This window comes from Synchiropus splendidus, chromosome 1 (genome assembly GCF_027744825.2).
Source record: "Synchiropus splendidus isolate RoL2022-P1 chromosome 1, RoL_Sspl_1.0, whole genome shotgun sequence".
Lineage (NCBI taxonomy): Eukaryota > Metazoa > Chordata > Actinopteri > Syngnathiformes > Callionymidae > Synchiropus > Synchiropus splendidus.
The window spans coordinates 45,589,000-45,608,896 of NC_071334.1; the positions used below are offsets into that span (position 1 = coordinate 45,589,000).

At 41.4% G+C, this 19,897-nt stretch overlaps 3 protein-coding genes across 4 annotated transcripts; 2 read left to right on the forward strand and 1 right to left on the reverse strand.

Annotated features, from left to right (window-relative positions):
- Positions 1–598: 598 nt before the first annotated feature.
- On the forward strand, positions 599–3,197 carry LOC128749782 (ATP synthase subunit e, mitochondrial-like). Its single transcript, XM_053849702.1, has 4 exons — positions 599–682; positions 1,145–1,199; positions 2,929–3,027; positions 3,119–3,197. Exons 1-4 carry the CDS (start codon positions 647–649, stop codon positions 3,142–3,144), a joined length of 216 nt encoding a protein of 71 aa, XP_053705677.1. The 5' UTR covers positions 599–646; the 3' UTR covers positions 3,145–3,197.
- A 744-nt stretch (positions 3,198–3,941) lies between these two features.
- On the reverse strand, positions 3,942–13,148 carry pde6b (phosphodiesterase 6B, cGMP-specific, rod, beta). Of its 2 annotated transcripts, XM_053853203.1 has the most exons (23): positions 12,718–13,148; positions 12,332–12,643; positions 10,758–10,910; positions 10,470–10,559; positions 10,237–10,377; positions 10,090–10,164; positions 9,272–9,336; positions 9,107–9,173; positions 8,994–9,041; positions 8,766–8,915; positions 7,711–7,854; positions 7,526–7,591; positions 7,270–7,419; positions 6,381–6,488; positions 6,200–6,309; positions 6,043–6,130; positions 5,862–5,962; positions 5,674–5,781; positions 5,413–5,476; positions 5,267–5,341; positions 4,879–4,962; positions 4,672–4,816; positions 3,942–4,606 (listed from the first exon to the last, which is right to left on the reverse strand). In XM_053853203.1, the coding sequence occupies exons 1-23, from the start codon at positions 12,874–12,876 to the stop codon at positions 4,557–4,559; spliced, it is 2,553 nt and encodes an 850-aa protein (XP_053709178.1). In that variant the 5' UTR covers positions 12,877–13,148; the 3' UTR covers positions 3,942–4,556. The 2 variants fall into 2 exon arrangements, with proteins under 2 accessions (XP_053709178.1, XP_053709179.1); XM_053853204.1 differs by lacking the exons at positions 10,470–10,559; positions 10,758–10,910; positions 12,332–12,643; positions 12,718–13,148 and having other exon boundaries at positions 10,090–10,161; positions 10,233–10,364.
- A 3,055-nt stretch (positions 13,149–16,203) lies between these two features.
- On the forward strand, positions 16,204–17,384 carry rbp4l (retinol binding protein 4, like). The gene is made up of 5 exons (XM_053883604.1): positions 16,204–16,325; positions 16,452–16,568; positions 16,641–16,777; positions 16,855–16,967; positions 17,036–17,384. Exons 2-5 carry the CDS (start codon positions 16,452–16,454, stop codon positions 17,257–17,259), a joined length of 591 nt encoding a protein of 196 aa, XP_053739579.1. The 5' UTR covers positions 16,204–16,325; the 3' UTR covers positions 17,260–17,384.
- Positions 17,385–19,897: the final 2,513 nt, after the last annotated feature.

Consider the following 19,897-nt stretch of genomic DNA (forward strand, 5'->3'; position numbering starts at 1 on the left):
GGTCAGGACCTCCCCTGACAAACTCGGTGAGTTCTTCGAAGAAAAATGACAACCTGCACAATATATGCAAACAAGAAGAAAAATAAGGCTAATGACATTGTTGTAATGATATAACAGGTCCAATGTGACGGATGCCAACTGTGGTTTCATGCCCAGTGTTTGGGGATGGACCCCAAAAAATATGTGGAGGCGCAGGACTTACAGTGGAAGTGCATCCTCTGTGAAGAAGAATGAATGCAATACGAGCTCATAATAAAAACAAATGTTTACTAAGATGGACCACTGTAATCACAGGAAAATAAACACTGTTTTGTAATTGTTAATATTCGAACTGTATTGACTGGATAACGTGTGTTGCTGTGCTATTATTATTGAATACAAGCTGCTTTTCCCAATTCATTTGATGTGTCTCGTGTCCTCTGACGTGATTTAAAACTATTGACTGGGTCGGAGGGGTAATTCTTTCCTATATGAAGCCACTGTTATAAAATGTCTTAACTTTACAAGTCGCATTTTTGTATGTGTGACAACAACAAAAAGAAACTGTAACGATAAACACAACAGCAGTAAGATAGGGCGGGTGTCAAACTGTTAGAAGAACACCTCTTCCGGGACCAGTCGGAAGTGACGTCCTCCTCGCTACATCATGGTTCCTCCTGTAGCTGTGTCGCCGCTCATCAAGGTAATAGTAATGCAAAATACGACCGCTATTTCTCAAAGCGTTGACAATCCTGAAAGGCTGAAGTAGTAATGTCACAACCTTCCCTCGTTTTTCCTACACCTCGCAAAATATTGTCGTTCGAGCACGATAGCGAGCAAAGCCTTGTCAATGTCATTGGAGAGTTCTCTTCACATTTCTTTGGTACTTTCTCGACTTATCTCCCATTTTCGTGGGCTGTTCTGTTACTCAGTGTGTGTTGCGGTATTGTGTGTTTATTCGTTTAGCGGTGTTGCTAGTTTGGTACAAGTTCAAGGAAAGGTCACACGAGACAGTTCATGTGGCCACCACGAATACAGATCAGGCTTCGTGTTTGAAATGTTTCCTCCGCTCTATTACACACTCGAAGTCACGTGACATGTTTGCGTAACAATGTCACCTAAGTCACAATGTCACAATGTTAAACCAGTATGTGCGTTTCCTCAGACGGCCAGATGGTCCGCCCTGTTGCTCGGCTTCCTATATGGAAAGCAGAGGTTTGGTAAGTCAGTCTTGCTCATTTCATTTTCATTCCTCCTCAATCAGTGGTTGTCAAGAGTGGTCATGCAGTGGCAGCTGTTTAAACATATTAGCGTTGGTAGTGTTTATAAAGCATTAGTATTCGTAAAGTATATAAAAATAAAAATAATTCAAAATAGTGATTATATTGTGCTGTTCTTTTCTGTGTCATGGAATAGATCACTCACTCACCGGTCACAGATGGAAATGGACGTTTAAGTGACCATATCTCCTTAACAGTTTATGGTGGTTAGAAAATTCATGTGTAATTCATATGACTGCATTACTGCAATACCCAGAACCAGAAATGGTTTAGTCACGACTTTCTGTGATCTGTCCATACAGATCCGATCCAATACCCTCTACTTGTCGCAGGACTGTGTATTGGTTGACATCTAGCAATATGGTATGATAAGTTGCAGTAAACAATATATTGTAATACAGTCCTACCTCGGTTCTCCACCACGGCCGTTCCAGACGGCCGTTTGAGAAGCAAATTGTTCGAAATCTGAATCGATTTTTTCCCATTACAATTAATGAAAAAAGGAATAATGTGTAGGAGTGAATGTAGAGTGTCTGCTGCAGGTGCGCTGTTCCTCTATGTGTGTGGCTGCTGCGTGTGGGAGGGGTTGCTGAGTGAGTGACGTCTCTCCAGAAGTGAAGAGGTGCCCGGTGCGTGTCCAGCTCTGAATGTGCGCTTCTGTGCAGTTTGGCTGTGACAAAGTCATAAACCAAGTCACTGTCCCAGACTCGCCTCATCCCTGTCTGAGCTCCAGCCCACAACAGGACATAAAACCCTGAAGTGCGCGCTCCAGCCTCGGAGGTGTGGAGAGCGAGCACCTCCCCTGTGACACTCTACCACGGTCCAGTGTGGAGACAGGAAAGGTTTTACACCTCAATATGAAGAAAAAACAGCCAGTAAATGTAGCTAACAGGACACGTCTGCACGCAGAGGCTGCGTTATACACAATAACAAAGCGCGTCGTGGGTCGGCTGATCAGTCTGCACGCATTATTTTTTTTCTGGCTTTTTTCGGGGACGTTCGAGTTCTGGATTTTCGTTCGAAATCAGAAGGAAAAAAATCTTAAAATTTTTGTTCGAACTCCGGGACGTTCGAAAACCGAGGTACCACTGTATAAGAGCCACCATTTAGTGGGGAAAAGATCAGGTAATTGCAATGCAATATTACATGCATGAGATCAAGTTTATTGTTATGATCTCAGTCCAATTAAACTTTTTGTTAAATTTCAAACAGAAAGAAAAACGCTCTTAATCAACAAAATAACTCCGGTGTGCAAAAAAGAAAATTATGTATTAAACACGTCACAAATGCAACAGCATATCATTGTATTTATGCATTATATATTTATATAGCTGACTTAAAATATTAAGACAATATATCATGAACTTTGTTCTGGCACTGTTGAGCGGACAGAAAAGTGACATTTTCTTTGTGCAGGGAACTCTGAAGGTTTTACTGTGCATATGACAATAAACCCCTCCAATCCTTGAAGCATTGCAATACTATACAGCAAAAAATATTAATACAATATGGTGCATTCAAGTATCGTGGTATTTCACCATGTGACATTTGCTTCCATCCTGCTCAATAAGTTGTTAATATTATGTATGGATGCGAACTGCTTAATGCTGACGGGCCTTACTGGCCTCTGGTGTATTTGTGAATAACCACTTCTCTTGTCTTCACTCAGAGTACCTGAAGCCCATTGCAGAGGAGGAGAGAAAGATTGAGGAAGCCGAGAAAAAGGCCAGAGAGGAGCGTGAGCGTATCGAAAAACAGCTGGCTGAAGGTGAGGATATGAGTGCATGAACAATTCAATGTATTTTTATAGTAGTATAGTTTGTTAAAGAGTGGACTTCTCTCTTTTTCATCTTTTGCAGCAAATTCTGACACCATCCTCAAATGATCAATCCCAGGTCTTCACTTTGATACCTCAATAAAAAAAAAGATTTTTAAGTAAAGTCTTGTCTACCTTGTTGTCATAAAAAAAGTTACAATGCGTTACAATGCTCTGAACGTCCCAGGCCAATGTCTCTTCACAGCAGTCGACGTCTAAAGAGAAAGTTTGAGTCAAAGACAAGTGCCAGCTCACATCCCCTGAAGAGATGAGCACGGTGGAAGCGTGGTGGTAATCCCAGCCTAGTATAGTAGCAATCCTAGGATTGGGGTCAGGCACTAGTAGTAGAAAGTGCAGAGTGGGCAGAAGTGTCCCGACACGTCTCTGTGGGTTACGTAATGTGCCTTTACTGAACTCTTAATCATGGTGTGACCAATAGGTAAAGTGAACATTCCTTGTTAGCACAGGCATCTCAAATACTGTAGAGTAGTCACGATACAGTCAAATGAAACGATGAAATGCATGTGTTTCAGCGTTCTGCTGGATCAACGTGTCGCTAAAAAGACAACTCCATCAGACATTTGACTAAAAAATACTTTTTATTTATGTACAAGGATGCAGTGTATACAAAGTGTCACCCAGAAGCTCTTTAAGAGTCACGGTCATAATTCAAAGCAAAGGAAGAGCTCCATAATAAGTGCAGCAAGTGTCAAACAGATCAGTCACTAAACTACTGAGTGATGCAGTCCGTGGAAGAATAGTTATCACATCCAGCTTTACACTTCTGACATCCTTTCAGTCTCTTCTCTGGGCTGGTATTCACTTGCATTGGTGTAATGGGAAGCACTGACAGAATAAGCTTGCTAAGTATTTGCTTTAGCTATTTCAAACTCTTATTTTTTTTTCTTTATTGTGTGGAGAAAAAGATTGGAGAGGAGCATCCTCTTTTGCATATCTTGCGTACAATTTAATTAACATTGACATTAATGTTTACACATCCAACATTCAAGTACTGTCCCTCGCTGGTTGCAGATGGGGAAAACCTTTTTTTTACTGTTAACTTAATTTGATGAAAACCACCAAGTATTGACCAAAGTATAGCTAAAGTGGCTCATCATCTACATGTCAAAAGCATAAAATTAACAGTTGGTATTATTTAAAAAAAGATATACGACTTAAGACATCATTCAAAATAGTCGTCTTCCAATGAAATGTGGATTTATAAAAATAAATTTTGGATTGTTCTGTTTACTTATCCTGAAACGCACTGTATTTCAACTATTTTTCACCAATTCCTAAGAGGAATTTAGTCCATTCCTTGAGTTAAATTGTATGAAGACTTTTTTTAGATATTTCTTTAAGAATATGTAAGAATTTCAAAAGAACTGAAAGACGGAAGCGCTCAATATTCTTCATCCCTGCTTGTGAGCCGTGGTGTTCGGTCAGTCACCTGTTCTTCAGATGGAGAGCTCTTCAGCAGTTTAACAAATGGAGCAGGTCTTGGAGCCTCCACCACTGGGTGTGTTTGGAGCTTTAAAAATTCAGGACAGGAAGTTGTGATGTTTGAATGTTCTTCATCAGTAGAAGCCAGCTCACCTTTACTGGCAGCAGCTGCTGCCTTTGCATCTTCAATAGCTTTGAGTTTGGCCTCATACTCCTCTTTTTTTGCATTCCACTCCTTCCTGTTGTTTAAGATTCCATCTAACATTGGTTGAATTTGGGGATGGAAGCGAGAAAACTCCTAAAATAAAGATTAAAAAGTCAGTCTTTTGTTTGGTCTCTTGGAGCAGTGATACGAGTTACCTTGTAGACAAAGGTGCAGACAAAGTCAATGAAACCACACTGCAGCTTCGGAAGCTCTGCAGCCTTGTTTCTGTCCATCATTGGCTTTTGGTGAAGAAGAAAGTTGTACTTAATATGTGACAATGAAACAAAAACACTGATCGATCTATGGTGTTTGAAGTGGGGCTTTGAAGTGGTAGAATGTAAAAGCAGCATCACAGAGAAAACAGAATTCTTAAGTTCAACTAACTCAACTCAAAGGTTTCTTTGTGGTCACTGTAAAAGTGCAGGAAACACAAACATGCTTCATTCGATATAAATCCCTAAAATAGAAGTGCACTCATTCCACGTCTCGCCTAGAGTCATAACTGTTTTCCTCAGCTCATATTTCATCTTTTTCTTTACTTACAATTGGCTGTTGTTCCAGCACCGTCCTTTCCAGGTCGCCCTGCTCCCAAAACTCTGCTGCTACAGACAGAGCCACCTGAAGGATACATGCACTAGTAAGCATTATTCCATGCGGCTCTTTCATGTTGTTGTACAGAATTGACTTGCTTTGCTTTGAACCTCCCAAGGTTTGGTGATGGCAGACAGGTCACACGCAGTCATCATCATTGCCCTGCAGTGAAAAATTATAAATATAATATATCGCAAATATTATTTTTTTTCGATGAAAAATTACAATTGATGTTCAGGGTTTCCTACAGGGTTGTGTTCCATGATGTTTGGCTGAATTAAAACTCAATTTCAACCAGGTATCGTATACAAGAATGTACATAAGCAGCAGTAGTGTAGGGCATGTTTGTGGTGGATTACATGACAATCTCTTTTCTGGTGGTTTCCAGAGACATGAAATCGACCCATTTCTTCTCATCCTCGTATGTGTGGGAAAGGTCGACAATCTTCTGAAACATGGTTCTTTTCCTGAAAGATAGGAGGGAAACATAAGTGTCTGGGGTTTTTTTTCCTCTTGATGCTCTCATATTAGAAGAGAACATGCTAACTTGAAGTAAAGAGCCAGGTCAGTGGCGATAATGGCGATGTCAGTAAGATGAATCACATGGTCCACCTGCCGCCGGTTAAGATTCTGGTATATATTTAGTGACTGTGGAGAACAAAAATCAGTTATTTTTGATGAGCTCAACTGATTCGTCCCACATGATGATACCGTGTTTTCATTCCTACCTCATCAGCCAAGAGAAACTTTCCAAACTCCAGATGGTGACGCTCCAGGATGGAGGAGCCATGCAGCTTTGCCAGAGGGTTTCCTGACCTGTTGATGTCAGTAGTGTTAGTGGGTTATTAGGACTGTGCTAAGGTGAACGAGACATGCAGCTCTTACTTGACTTGGTACAAATTGTTGGTCCCTCTGTGATCAATATCATGAAGGAAGCCTGCTGTTATCATGGCCATCACTTCCAGGTCTGTGTAGTACCTCTTCAGCACTCCTGTCTAATGCGGAGCCCGGAATACTGACCTTAAACATTGTTTTATCACAGTGAAGGAGTGGCAATGGTTGATACCGTCAGGAGTGTGAACATGGTTTGTCCCACGTTGAACCCATGGCGCCAGTTGTGGTAGGTGATTCTTCGGTATCCTTTGCTCACGGAGTACATGAAACGGACCAGAACCTGAGGAGATGAACTGTATTTCAGTACTAAAATACCTCCTGCATCTGTTCCTTTGTGCAGTGATTCTTAACCATATGGCCAGGGCCCATGTTTCGGCCGCGAGCGCCAACTAGAGGGCCGCTAAAAGCTTTTTAGTTTTACACCTCTGGACCGTGAGGGCTGCGAGACGCTCAGTTTTAATACGTGAGCCACGTATGGTGGCAGTAGTGTGTCACTGAATTGACTTGACAGCTGCAAATCTGTGATAGATAACAACTATGGAGGAGTTTTTGTAGAGAAAAAAAATGATTAAAAAAAGTGATGTCGCCTCCCCAACAGTAAAAACTGTTCATGAAAGCACCTGTTGAAGCAGCTTTGAAAATAAATTAGAACATTTTATGGTGATACCTTCATTTACACTTTATCTTCTTTGGAGTTTAAATAAAATATATTATGTTTAATTTATGGTATTTCGACATGGTTTTATTATATATTTCAGCTTTCCCAATTTTCTCGACAGTTTGCATCAAGTGTATATTTTTTTCTTTAAATTTGAACTTAAATATGAACATGACTTGCAGCTGGTTCTGCAGCTGGTTCAACTTTTCGATGACAGATATCTCTGCGTGGTTTCATTCAAGTCATTTCAAGGTTTTGGTTTGTTTACGTGTAAGTAGATTAAATATGGTTGTTGATCACAAATGAAATCAAGAGTCATGAATAAGTTCTGTTACTTCTGGGAAAGGTGGCCCGCGAGATCAAAAAGGTTAAGAACCCCTGCCATAGTGCATGAACGTGTCACCTCCTGCGGAATCTGGAACTTCTTCACCACGCCGACTTCATAGTACATCTGGATTCCACACTTGACCAGTTCCATCTCTGTGCAGTTAAAATCCGAAAAGTGGAATTGATAGATTTCAAATTTCTTTATGAGTGGAGGTAGATCTTTTTTCTGTCGCCAGATGAACACAAGCAGGGAGAGACAATAGTTACCAGCATGAGAAACGTCACATGACAGGAATATCTGAACTAGAGATAAGTAAATGAACTGCTATTACCAAGATACTGAACAGTTCGTCTTCTTCACAGTCTCTTGGTTCACAGTCGAAGACTTCCCGGGTGTTCTGGGTGGGACATAAACAAGATTGGGAAGTTCCACCAGTCCATTACCAGAAGGGAACCAAAAGAAGTCGAACATCTATTTCTCATTTTTCTGTTCCTCATTATCTACCCCAAAACTCACCAGGATGTTCTGAATTTCATCGTCCCGACATTTGACATGGTAGAGCACCATGTCCTGGGCGATGTCCTTCCTGTTCTCCAGCTTGTTCATCTTGTCATATGTATCAGTGTTTAACGCTGACCAACCCAGAAACTGTGTCAAAGCCTGAAAACCAACAGGAGAAAAAAGTGGACATGCTCATTGTTTCAATAGTTTTGTCTCACCTACACGCATTGTGGAGCTCTTCCTTTAAGCAAGACACGAGTCTCTAGTGTAAGTCATCGCTCCTGTGTGAACCAAAGCTGTGATCTATTTTGTATCCGGTCAGTCATTTTGCACGCACACATTTTTGTAATTGAACATCTCAAGCAGGTCTGGAGTACGGCAAGTAGCTTCATTCTAAGAGTGAAAATTAGGCGTGGGATTTGATTAAAAAATGAATCTAGTTAATTAGAGAATTAGTTATGAATTAATCTCAATTAGTCGCAGTTTAAAGGTCTAAGAATATTTCCCACAATAAGCCAGATTTTTCAATTGGAATGAATTTGGTATATTACTGAATGAAATGATGGAGCCATACATACATTTAAACAACAAAATTTTATTTTGCATCAGTTTGACATTAGCACAATAAATCACAAAGGTGTCTATATTCAAGTTTTTATATCACCTTATTTAAACTGAAGCTCTTTTAATGTCTTGAAAATATTTGTATAAGAATTTCAATGTTATAAGAATTTCAAGTCCATTCAGAGTAGTGGAAACTCTGGCCATTGTGTAGTGAAAAACATCCCTGAACCAAAGCAAACAGATGCTTTTGTTTGCTTTGGTTCAGGGATTCCTCCATGTTTGTTGTTGTTGTTATCATCCTAGCTGCCACGTGTCTTGTGCATCAGTGTGATCAGTGGACCAGGAACTCCTGCACTGACAAAGGTTCCCTGTTGTCTGGAGAGCACACTGTTCAATTAAATTAAATTAAATTAAATTAAATTAAATTTTGTTGGAATTTATTCATCGTAATAATGTTGTAATTAACTTGTTAACGTCCCATCACTCGTGAAAATATATCAAAGTACCTCCATGAGCTGCTCGTCCTGATCATCAAAAGGTTTTCCATCTTTCCTGTTGTAAAATGTTGCCACGCCGACGATCTCTTCCTTTTTGTTGACGATTGGCAAGGAGAGAACGTTCTTGATGGTCCACCCGCTGCTGTCCAGGGGCTCCGTCTGTGGCGACACACTCACGTAAGAGCCTCCTTTGAATTTCATGTTTCTCCTTCCTCATGGCTTCAGTCACTTTCCTACCTGGAACTTGAACGTTTCCTCAGCTCCTGCATTCATGATGTTGCAAATCTGAGAAGCAAAGCTACATTTTAGTCTGAACATCATTTCCAAACCTCCTGTCGAATCAAACTCACAAAGCCACTTTCCGCCACGTAGGTCGGCAGGCCGCTACTCAACGCCCAGTGATCGGCTGGAGGGTTGCTGCACACAGTCAGGGAAATAAATTGCAATGAAATAATGCATTTCCCATGTTTAACACATTTCAATGAGAAGGAAAGAGAAGAGTTGGCTTTACTTACGGTATAACTTTGATATCTTCTTTTCCATGTAAAATGTAGTCAATCACCTTGTAAAAAATGACTTCCTGAAATATAGATAAACATTATATAACATAACTTAGGGTTTAAAATTGTATGATTTGTATTGACGTAACGTTTATACATGAATATAAATTCATGGTTGTTTTTTGTATTTTAAATTCATGGCAGTGATTTCTTTTTTGTTTAGGAAAAATAACATTTGCTTTCTTGCAAAAAAAAAATGAAGAAACAGGGCACATTAAATGAGCCTCTCTAATGGTTTTTCAGACGCCACGAATCATGGCATACGACAGTTAAAGGATTGCATTCCACCAATTTAAAAAGACTTTCAGCCTAACCAGAGGTGAGCAGTAAAAGTATAAACTGTCGCTGTTGTGAGGGGCCATCGTGCCAAAAGAAAGGCAGCGATGACTACAAAACGTGACGGAAAAAAATATTAAGTAACAAGGAAATTTGAATATAAATCATAATAAAACTATGGACCAAACACCCAAGATAAAAAGAACATTTATTTCAAAATATATTTTGAATTTTCTTTCAACAAATTATGAGGAACTAAAATGATACAGATAAAACATACATTTTAGTCATGAATGTGTTGTATTTACTATTGAACCAGTACTGGATAAAACAGAAGCAGGATTTTTTAAAAAATTCTGAAAAATGATGACTTGTTGTATAGTTTAAGTCTGACCTCATGAGTGCCACAAAAACACAGACAAAGGGCTGCATATGGCCCCCGGGCCGCACTTTGCCCAGGTCTGAACGAGACATTCAGACCATAGCTGAGAACCCACCCGTCCATCAGGTGTGACTGGTCCAGAGTAAGGAGGCTGCTCTCCCATCAACACAGGCCAGATGTCAAAAAACTCCTGCAAGGGCATTAGAGTATATCGTTTTAGAATACAGCCAAGTAGGAAAATAATACTAAAAGTCAGACAGACCTTTTCTTTTGTCATGTCCAGTAATCCTACTGAGTATCTGTCACAGTTGAGGTAGGCTCGGACCGTGTACAAGGCTTTGTGAAACTGTCTCTCAATGTCCGTCAGCTCTTCAAACACTTTGTTGGCCGACCACAGCAACAGCTGGAGGTAGAAAAGGGACACTTGTGTGGACTGCTATGGCTTTTCTTTGCTAAAAAGTGTTATATATTTTTTAGCAGGAAGGCTCAGTTTACCTGTCCTTTGCGTGTCTCGCAGTTGTGAAGATAACTCAGGTGGAAGATCTTCAAGTTTAAGCTAGCAATCTTCAAATACTTTAAAAAGAGCTGACAAAATAATAAACATTTCCTGGTCACAATGAGATGTTTGAAACTTTAAACATGTTCTCTCATCATTTCCATGGAGTCTCTTGATAAGTAAAATGAATGCAGTGTGGAAATATCAATAAATTACAATTTTGCAATTCATTTTAGCACAGGTTGGATTTTTATTTGAGCGTCCTAAGCAGTTGGTTCAGGACTCACATCTTCGTCCTCTGCGGTGAAATGTGGAGCCGTGGTCTTGTTGAGAGCCATGATGACAGCCACCAGATCTTTGCCGTTCAGGATGGGCGCTGCCAAGATGTTTCTTGTCTTGAACTCGGTGAGATCGTCAACAAAGGAGCTGAAGTACTGGTTCTGAAGGACAGTGACTCAATCTTTAAAAAAATAATAAAACAGAAGCAGTCCTACAAAAGTAAGCTTGAATTTTTTGATCGGAAATTAAACTGTTCCCAAATGTTTTCATTTAAAATGCTCTGTTCATGAATATTGAATCGTAACTGCACACGAACATAAATCCAGAGAAGTCAATGTGACTGTAACAATTGTGAAGCTTAGTCATCATTCTGAGGTGTTTGCTTCCCTTCTGAAGTTTTCTTGCCACATTGAAACAGAAACATAACATTTATCTACCGAGAGAGGTTTGACTTGTGGGTCAAAATCCCATCTTTCTTATACTTCGATGAAGGATACGTAGTAGAACAACTGCACTGTGTCCAGTCTTTGGATTTGATCTGTATTTTATTACTGCTGACTAAATGCCAGACACTTAATCCAGTGCTGTAGCAGAGGCTCATGGGATATGGAAATAAAAGGATTATGTGTGAACAGGGGTTGAAGTCCACGCTTTGCGCTGCTACTAATATATACTGTTGATGCTGGAACCAACAATGCTGCAGCTAACGTAAAGGATATGCAGAATGCTTTCTAATATTGATGAAAACAGCCGTCCACATTTTCCTCTGGGTTTTAAGCTTGCATTTAGATTTTGCCATAAAAGTAGTAAATATAAATTCAGCTGAGATCAAATGGAATTCGCAACACAAAGCAACAAAACAGCAAAGCAGGAGGGGAAAACTTGACATTTTACAATTTGTCAGTTTGAATATACTAGATATGGTTCCTAACCTCCATATATTAGTCGATAGACTTTGTCTCTCACTATGTGTCAAGAGTGAGGCTGATGTCTGAGTTAAAAGACGCTCAGGTGAGACTGAACGCTTCAGTGGTTCCACTTGAATTAAACCAACAATGTTTAATGGAGAGGTCACATTCAAAAGAAACAAATTGTGAAATACATTTTCATTTATCAGCCAGGAGATGATACTTCCCATCTTCCTGACAAAACCTATGAAATGTTGTAATAATTATGTGTTTGAATATTCTGGGCACAATAATGCTTGTCAGGTTTATACCCAACAGCTCCATAAATGATAACTACGCAGCGGTATTTCGACTTGATGGCTTGTCCTGGTTGAGGTTCCTGTTCCTGTCATGATTTGTCACATTGAATTGAGCTAAAATGGCTCCCAGTCTAACAGCAAAGATCAGGGATTGTAGGCAAACGCAAGAGCTAAGGTTAACTCTGTTAATTGATATCAACTAAAAGACACTAAAAGATAAAATATCTTCAGGAAATAAGAACCATCAGTTGATGGAGAGTCAGCACATATTTGTCATAGCTACAGAGAAATACTTTTTTCCTCCTAGTTGAGGGATCCACAAGTGCTTTCAATGAACCGACTGCTCCTCTAAGTGATGACCGCATGCTCACATACCTCACTGACATCCTTCACATTGACCGGCTTCTTGGTCTGGGCCACGTGCCCGACGATTCCCATGTCCAGTGGATACACGATCTCCGAGTCCGGCGGCACCACACAGTCCTCCAGCCGTGCATCCGTGTGGACGTTGAAGAGTCTGGTGGCGAGCTCTCCGATGCCGTTTCTCTGTCTGTACATGAACAGACTGCACCGATCCGCATGCACGAGAGCACAGATTCTCTTCAGGATCTTGAACACCACCTTCTCCATGTTGATGTTCTCCTGCATGTCTTTAATCAGGTCGTACAGAATTTTGCTTTCCTCCACCTGTTAGGCAACAATAGCATCATGCAGCAGTTCTGGGAAGGTTTATTGTCATTACCACAGGAAGGAGGATTTACCTGACCAAGCTCTTGGAACTGACTGAAGTCTACCTGTTTTTCGGGCAGTCCAGACAGCTTGGATATGGTGCTGGAGCCCATCTTCTTGGCAAAGTACTGCTTTGCAAAAGCAGGGTTTCCTTGAAGGAACTTTTCCACATCATCCTTCTGCACACCCATCTTTCCTCAGCCTGTCTCCAATCTTACGCCGCTGCCGCGTTCCCTCTGCAGGATTAAACTGATCTAGCTCAGCCTCTGTCCAACCTGCCTCTTGCTACGCTTTTACAGCTTCTCACTCAAAAACCAAAGAATCCCGAAACCCTTGGGGTCGATCACATTTGAGGAAGAAAAAAAATCTTCAGTGCTATGTCTCCTGAGGGAGTTCCCTGATCAGATGGTGAATGGGTGATCCAAACAATCCCTCTGTCATCAGCATATAGTGCTGAAGGTTAGCGGGGATCTGCCTGCACTAAACTAGTCAGCTGATCATCTTATCACACAGGAGAACCAAATGAACCACCGTGGGTTCCATAATATCTGATGCTGCTCCAGGGGTCTATGCATCTATACTGAACTTAATACAGCATAAGGCTTGCAGTATGTCAGACGTGGGCATTTAAATTTCCTAAAGGGCCACATTAGAAACTGTGACGGTTGTGAGGGGCCATCATCAAAAGAAAGTAAGCGGTGACTACACAACATGATGGAAAAATATCCAAAATATATACGAACAAAGGGAACCTAAGAAGGTGAAATGTAAGTAAGGATATTTAGAAGTGTAAATATGCCATGAAGCCTATTGAAATATTTCAATTTATACGCAATTAATTTGAATATAAAGCCACTATGGACCAGACGATAAAAAAGGCACTTTATTTATTACAAAATATATGTTCAATATTCCTTCAATGTATTTTGAGGAACAAGAAAAACACACAAAAATGGCCAATAAAAACAAGACTTAAAACAAGAACATGTTAAAGTGTTGGTGACTAAAAGCGCAAGAACAAAAAAAGCCAGAAAACTTACGACAAATTAGTTATATTTTTAGTCTGACGTCAAACGGGCCACGAAAATATCAGGCATCGGTCCACATAAGGCCCCCAGTCTGCCCTTTGCCCAGGTCTGCAGGCATTTGTAAATATAAAAATTGGATTCCTGAATGCAATAACAGTCAAAAGCCTCCTGTTTGTCCCGCTTCACTCTGGCAGTCGGCTACGGTCACATGGGACAGCTTTTTCCCCCTCTTCCGTCAGATTCATAAACAGCCCTTGTTTATTTTATTATATTTTATTTTATTTTATTGCACGATGTACCAAAGTACAAATGTACCAAGATCCTCACTGGCATTGGCAATTAAGCAAAACTAAATCATAGCTAAAACTAAAACTAAATAAAGCAGATTCTGATTCTGAATGCGACAGATTCTTAGAGACACTCACTGACTACGTCATATTAACTGTTTGATAATTACAGATGATAATTCAAAGCTAAGCTCATGGAGCAATATAACGGTTGTGCCGCATCATCAGGACAATGAACGGCAGAGTCAAGATCAGATGAAGGGATAACCGTCCACTCTGGATTGGGAATGAGTCTATGATCAAAGCTGATATGATCAAGGTGTGGGACGTGTCAGAGCGATGGGGTGAGAAACTTGACTTCATGGGACATTTGGGATCCAATGATGTTTTTCCTGAGTGAGTTAGCTGGCAGGATGAAACTCAGAAATTTGTTTGAAGAGCTGTGCAGTAATCCTTTCATTCAGAGCGAGGGAGACCCCGGCTATATTAGGCTCCTTAAACACCTTAAACAAAAGGTCGCATCCATAATCTTCTTCTACTACAGAAGATTAGTATGTGTGCGTGTGTGTGTGTGTGTGTTGAAGCGTATCTATCCTAGTGAGGACAAATATTATGGATAACACGTTGTGGGGCCCTTTTGTCGAACCCCACAAGGCCTCAATTTGAGGATGAAGACTTCAGTTTGGATTGTTAGGTTTCGGGTGAGAGGCTGGGGAAAGGGTCAGGCAATGGCAAGTCCCCACAAAGATTGTGGTACAAATACTTGCACGCGCGCATGCGTGTGTCAGAGAGCGACGTAAACACTTTGTACGTGGTTATTTTTAAAAATTATTAAATAATTTCAGTTGTAGTACCAATATTTGACACTAGATGGAAGCAAATCCTACATTTTGTAAACTACGTCATTCCGACCGTTGTGCCAACCAGACTCTTCACACACAACCTGTTCAGCCAATGTCTGCTCCACAAACCAGCGAAGCTCATCCTCGCACCACATCTTCCAATGCTTTTCCTCAAACTTCCTGCCCCACTGTGGGACTAATATAATCTACTCCCAACATCTCAAATGACTAGTTTAGTTACTAGTCTGCTCTTGTTACGCATGAATGATCAGTGTTGTTTTTCATAAAACGTGTAAAAAACAAAAAAAAACAAAACGTAATATAGCCAATAATATCCATCATTCGGCTGAAACCTCCATTACACCACCAGAGATAACACGACTGCAATGTTTTGATGTCTTCAACCAACCACATGGTCCTTTTTTTTTTTCAAAATTTGATATAAAAGTAAATTGAAATATTTAATTCGAGGGTGGATGACAAGCATGAATAAACCAAACATTTTTAGAGTAGCATGACTGAGTCAGGTTTTATGCCAACACCAATACCCGCTTCTTCTTCCTCTTTACATCTTTGGACCTCAGTGGTTCTCATACTTTTATTCTTGTACCAGGTACTTATCATTTCCAACATGTTTTTCCTCGTGTCTCCTCTCAACCGTCTCCTCTCTAACTTTGTCTCTTCACTTGTCAGTCATTGATTCAGTGTAAATATTTATCGCCAGGGGATAAATATTTACACTGAATCAATGACAGTCATGGGCCATAATGGGTCCATAATGCCCCATTACTGCATGCACAGGCTAAATCCAGGCAAGACTGAGTGGGTGAGTAAGTGAGTTGGTGTGTCTATTTGTGACATGATGACTTCGGAGATAATCTGCCAGTGATGTTTGTCTCACATGGTGTCACATGGTAACACAAGACAACAAACAAACATCCAATATAATAACCAATAATCCAAGTGTTATAGTGTATAACTGTATATCTTATATGCTGGTCATATACACACAGATGAATATAAAGTGTAACTGAAGAATGAAGGCTGAATGTATACCATATTGTACTCATCGTATCTCATGTTTGTCTGTGCTCCCTCCCTGTCCTGACTGTTGCATATCACTACTATATAAGTCAGTGTAGAATTGTACATTTCTGGAACCGTTTGCAAGAACAAACACATTCACTTTAACCCGCTTTATTCCCACTAATACATTTACACATCTTCCCATCAGTTACATAAAGGTCTGATTGTTTTTATAGTAAGTCGTGGGCAGGTTTGAACACTAAGGCCAGATTACGGTAAAGACTGCAGACCAACAGGATTACCTCTAGATTTAAGCACCTTATTTAGTCCCGAGCAATGAAAATCAGCTGTAAGCTCGTCTGCGCTGCGTGTATATAAAGGTTTGCCTCACACTCACGCACAAGTCCACAAACAGCCTCAGATAGTGATCCACGGAGTACTTTCATTCCTGTAACAGGTAAGAAAACATCTGTCAACAACTTCTTCAAAAGGGTGTGTTGACTGCCAAAGTGGACTCTACTGTTCTAGCGGCATTTTCAAGTGAGGGAGCAAATGATGATCCCTGCTCTCTGTTTGTGTTTAGATGGCGTCCTCTAAGGTGGCCCTGCTGCTGGTCCTGCTCTCCTGCGTGGAGCTCTCTCTGTCTGCCTCCTGCATTGTCGACAGCTTCACTGTCAAACAGGACTTTGATCCGAAGAGGGTGCGTCGAGTCAAATCAGGCACAAAAAAGTGACTTTGCAGCCATTGTAACGTGTGTACTTTGCTCATTCAGTACGCAGGGAAGTGGTACGCGCTGCAAAAGAAGGATCCAGAGGGTCTTTTCCTGCAGGACAACATCTCAGCGGAGTACACTATCGATGACGATGGCAGCATGACCGCCTCCTCCAAAGGACGCGTCACTCTGTTCGGGTGAGTCTGAACATCACATGGACACAAGTCACGAGGGAAAGGCTGTTTGGAACGTTGCTTATATTCTGCTCCTGCAGCTTCTGGGTTGTGTGCGCTGACATGGCTGCCCAGTACTCAGTCCCTGACCCGGAAACTCCCGGCAAGATGTTCATGAACTACCAGGGCCTGGCCAGCTACCTGTCCAGCGGAGGTCAGGGTCCACAGATGTGATGACTTGTACGTTTGCTTTCTGCGTCTCACACGTTGGCTCTTCATCAGGCGACAACTACTGGGTCATTGACACCGACTACGACAACTACGCCATCACCTACGCCTGCCGCACCCTGAAAGACGACGGCAGCTGCGAGGATGGCTACGCCCTGGTCTTCTCCAGGAACCCCCGCGGCCTGCCCCCTGCCATCCAACGCATCGTCCGTCAGAAGCAGGAGGACATCTGCATGGCTGGTCAGTTCCAGCCCGTCCTGCAGTCCGGAGCCTGCTAAACTGTGTTTGACTGAGAAGAGATGAAGAGAAAAACAGGTTGAATGTGATGTTGACTGACAGCCATGTCCCATGAACATGTGCCTGTCGATGAGTGTGACCAATATTAAATATTTTTCTAAACATACACCTTCTCTGGTCTTCCATTGTCCTGTTTCTTCCCTCAAACTCTCATGTTGGAGAGAGAAGTTTGTGCAGCCAAACGTGTACACAGAGCCGTAATGTGCTCGGTCCGTTGTTGTTCAGGGGCTTTAATCCCTTCAGAGCAACTCAATGCACTTAGATGTCAGTGACCACAGCAAGCATTTGTTTGGCTACCGCCTAATTAAGAGTAAAAGATTGCTGACCGGGCGGCTTCAAAGGTCACACAACACATGATGTTATACAGCACGGAATGGCACGCAAAACAATGAACTCACAGCTTTGGATGCTCAAACAGAAAACACAGAGCTTCGCGAGAGTTTCTGTTTTTGCAGTTTGGGATTGGAATTATCTTATAGTTATAAGTTAACTTTGTCTTGGAAGGAATTTTGTTATTTTGGTCCATTACTATGAACAATTGTGTTGTCCATAACAACAGTGTGACTAAAAATATGTCACATTCCAACATCATTTGATGCATTTTCTATCCTGTTTTCTTTCATTACGTGTTATTGTACACGACTAGTGTGTTTGTACGTGGCTTGTGTTCTTTATTTGTCCCTGAATTGGCTGTAATGTTGTTGTATCTCGATCAAGTACCATGGCGATAAAAGGCAAATATGTCATCTCCATATATGTGAACGGGATTGAAGATCTGACATCACTGTTCTCTCAACAAGCAAATACAAAGCCAAGCGTTTCCAAATGCTTTGGGGTTTTTTTAACACATAAGAGTGACTGATATCTTTGACTCCAAGCCCAGACTCATGGAGGTGATGTGTCTGTCTGTAAACAAGATTAATGCTGATGCGATCAGTGGTACAAGGCTGACTAATCGTAATTCTTGTTTCACATGAAGTAACGGGACGTCATGATGTAAGTGTCCACTCGCTGCTAAACCTGGAGACGGTAAATAGAACTCATGAACTTTCGAACCTGGGGTAAGAATGTAAGTGGATTTATCGCCTGACGCTCAAAGGGCTGGATGATGGTAGAGTTCTGGAGTGTTCTGTCTGTAATTGTATGTAATATTTGAATAAAATCAATACTCATTAGTTAACTCTGTCAAGAAAAGACCTGCCAAACATTGTAGGGGCAGTCCTCCTTGACTTCAGCAGCCCTCCAAAGGTGTTGGCACCAAGATGATCCTTTAAGTCCTGGCGCCCAGTGGAGGTGGGTCCTCAAATGCCCCAGAGTGGCTCAGCTGACTTGAAGTCTGGGGACCTTGGAAACTCCTACTCATGTCTGAGCCCCTTGGCCAGATTTGAACTGCAGCAACTGTCCTTCACATCTTTCCTGTGAGCCCCTCATACACATCCATCATGGCCTCAGAAGGTCCTGCAATCCCACTCCTAATGATGATGCCAGCTATTTGGGCCTGGTCACACAAACAAAGCAGGATATGACCATCGCATGATCCATCCCAACTGCTCCTGTACCAGGCCCAGTTCTCATGGTAATTATTGCTGCGCTTGACACTGAACATGGGTCAGCACGGGCAGAAGTGTCATGAACATATATGTCAGACCACTTTGTAGATCAGCATTTTTCAACCAGGCTGCCATGGCACACAATCCAGTTTCACCTCATGTGTCCGGGGATAGAGGTGGAGGATATGATGACATTAGATCATGACACTTAGAAGGTGTTGAGGAGCGACCAAGGTGAGGAGATCACATGGATTCACTGACATTCTTTCTCTCCACTCCACTGTAGAGCTACAGTGTGTTGATGCGCTGATCTGTCCGTCAGTCAAAGCAGCGCTGCTGTGGTGCGCGGCGCTCCTCTTCCCACACACTCACAGCCAAGAAGCCGCTCACATGCGCAACTTCCAGCTGTTTTTAAACCTGATGCGCCTCTAACTTGACCACACACTTTCACCACAGAACCATGGAGGGAGGGATCCTTGTCGGACCGCTAACAGAGCTAATGTGACGTCTCACTTCAAAACTTTATTGATACTCTTGGTCTGTCAAAGTTTGCTTTGTGGTTTAAAAGTTGGCAAAAAACTAAATACACAACAAAATAAATGTGCTCCAAAATGTGAAGAGAGATAAACAATAATTGTTTATACGAAGCAAGTTCAGGTAAAGAATGCTAAGGATTTGTCGGAAACTCAATAAAATCATGCAAAAGAGAAGATATAAAATCCAAACAGTTATTTAACACCAGTAAATACATAAATAAATCATGATATATTTTGCCATATTACCCGCCCCTTTCTGGACACATTTGAAACAAATACATTTTCTGCAATTTGTTTCTGCAAACAGCCTGACAAAATAACAACCGAGTGTCAGTAGCTACAGTTTTCCACAAATGAATTGGGACTTTCTACAGGACTGTAAGCACAAGTGCGCTTTGGCCGAGGTTCCTTTGGTGGTGTGACCTGGGATTTTTTCTGTGAACCAAGGGTGCTGTGGCTAGAAAAAGGTTGAAAAACACTGTTGTAGGTCACCGTCGGTCCACCAGGGGGCTCTCACACGCTTCCCTCTATTT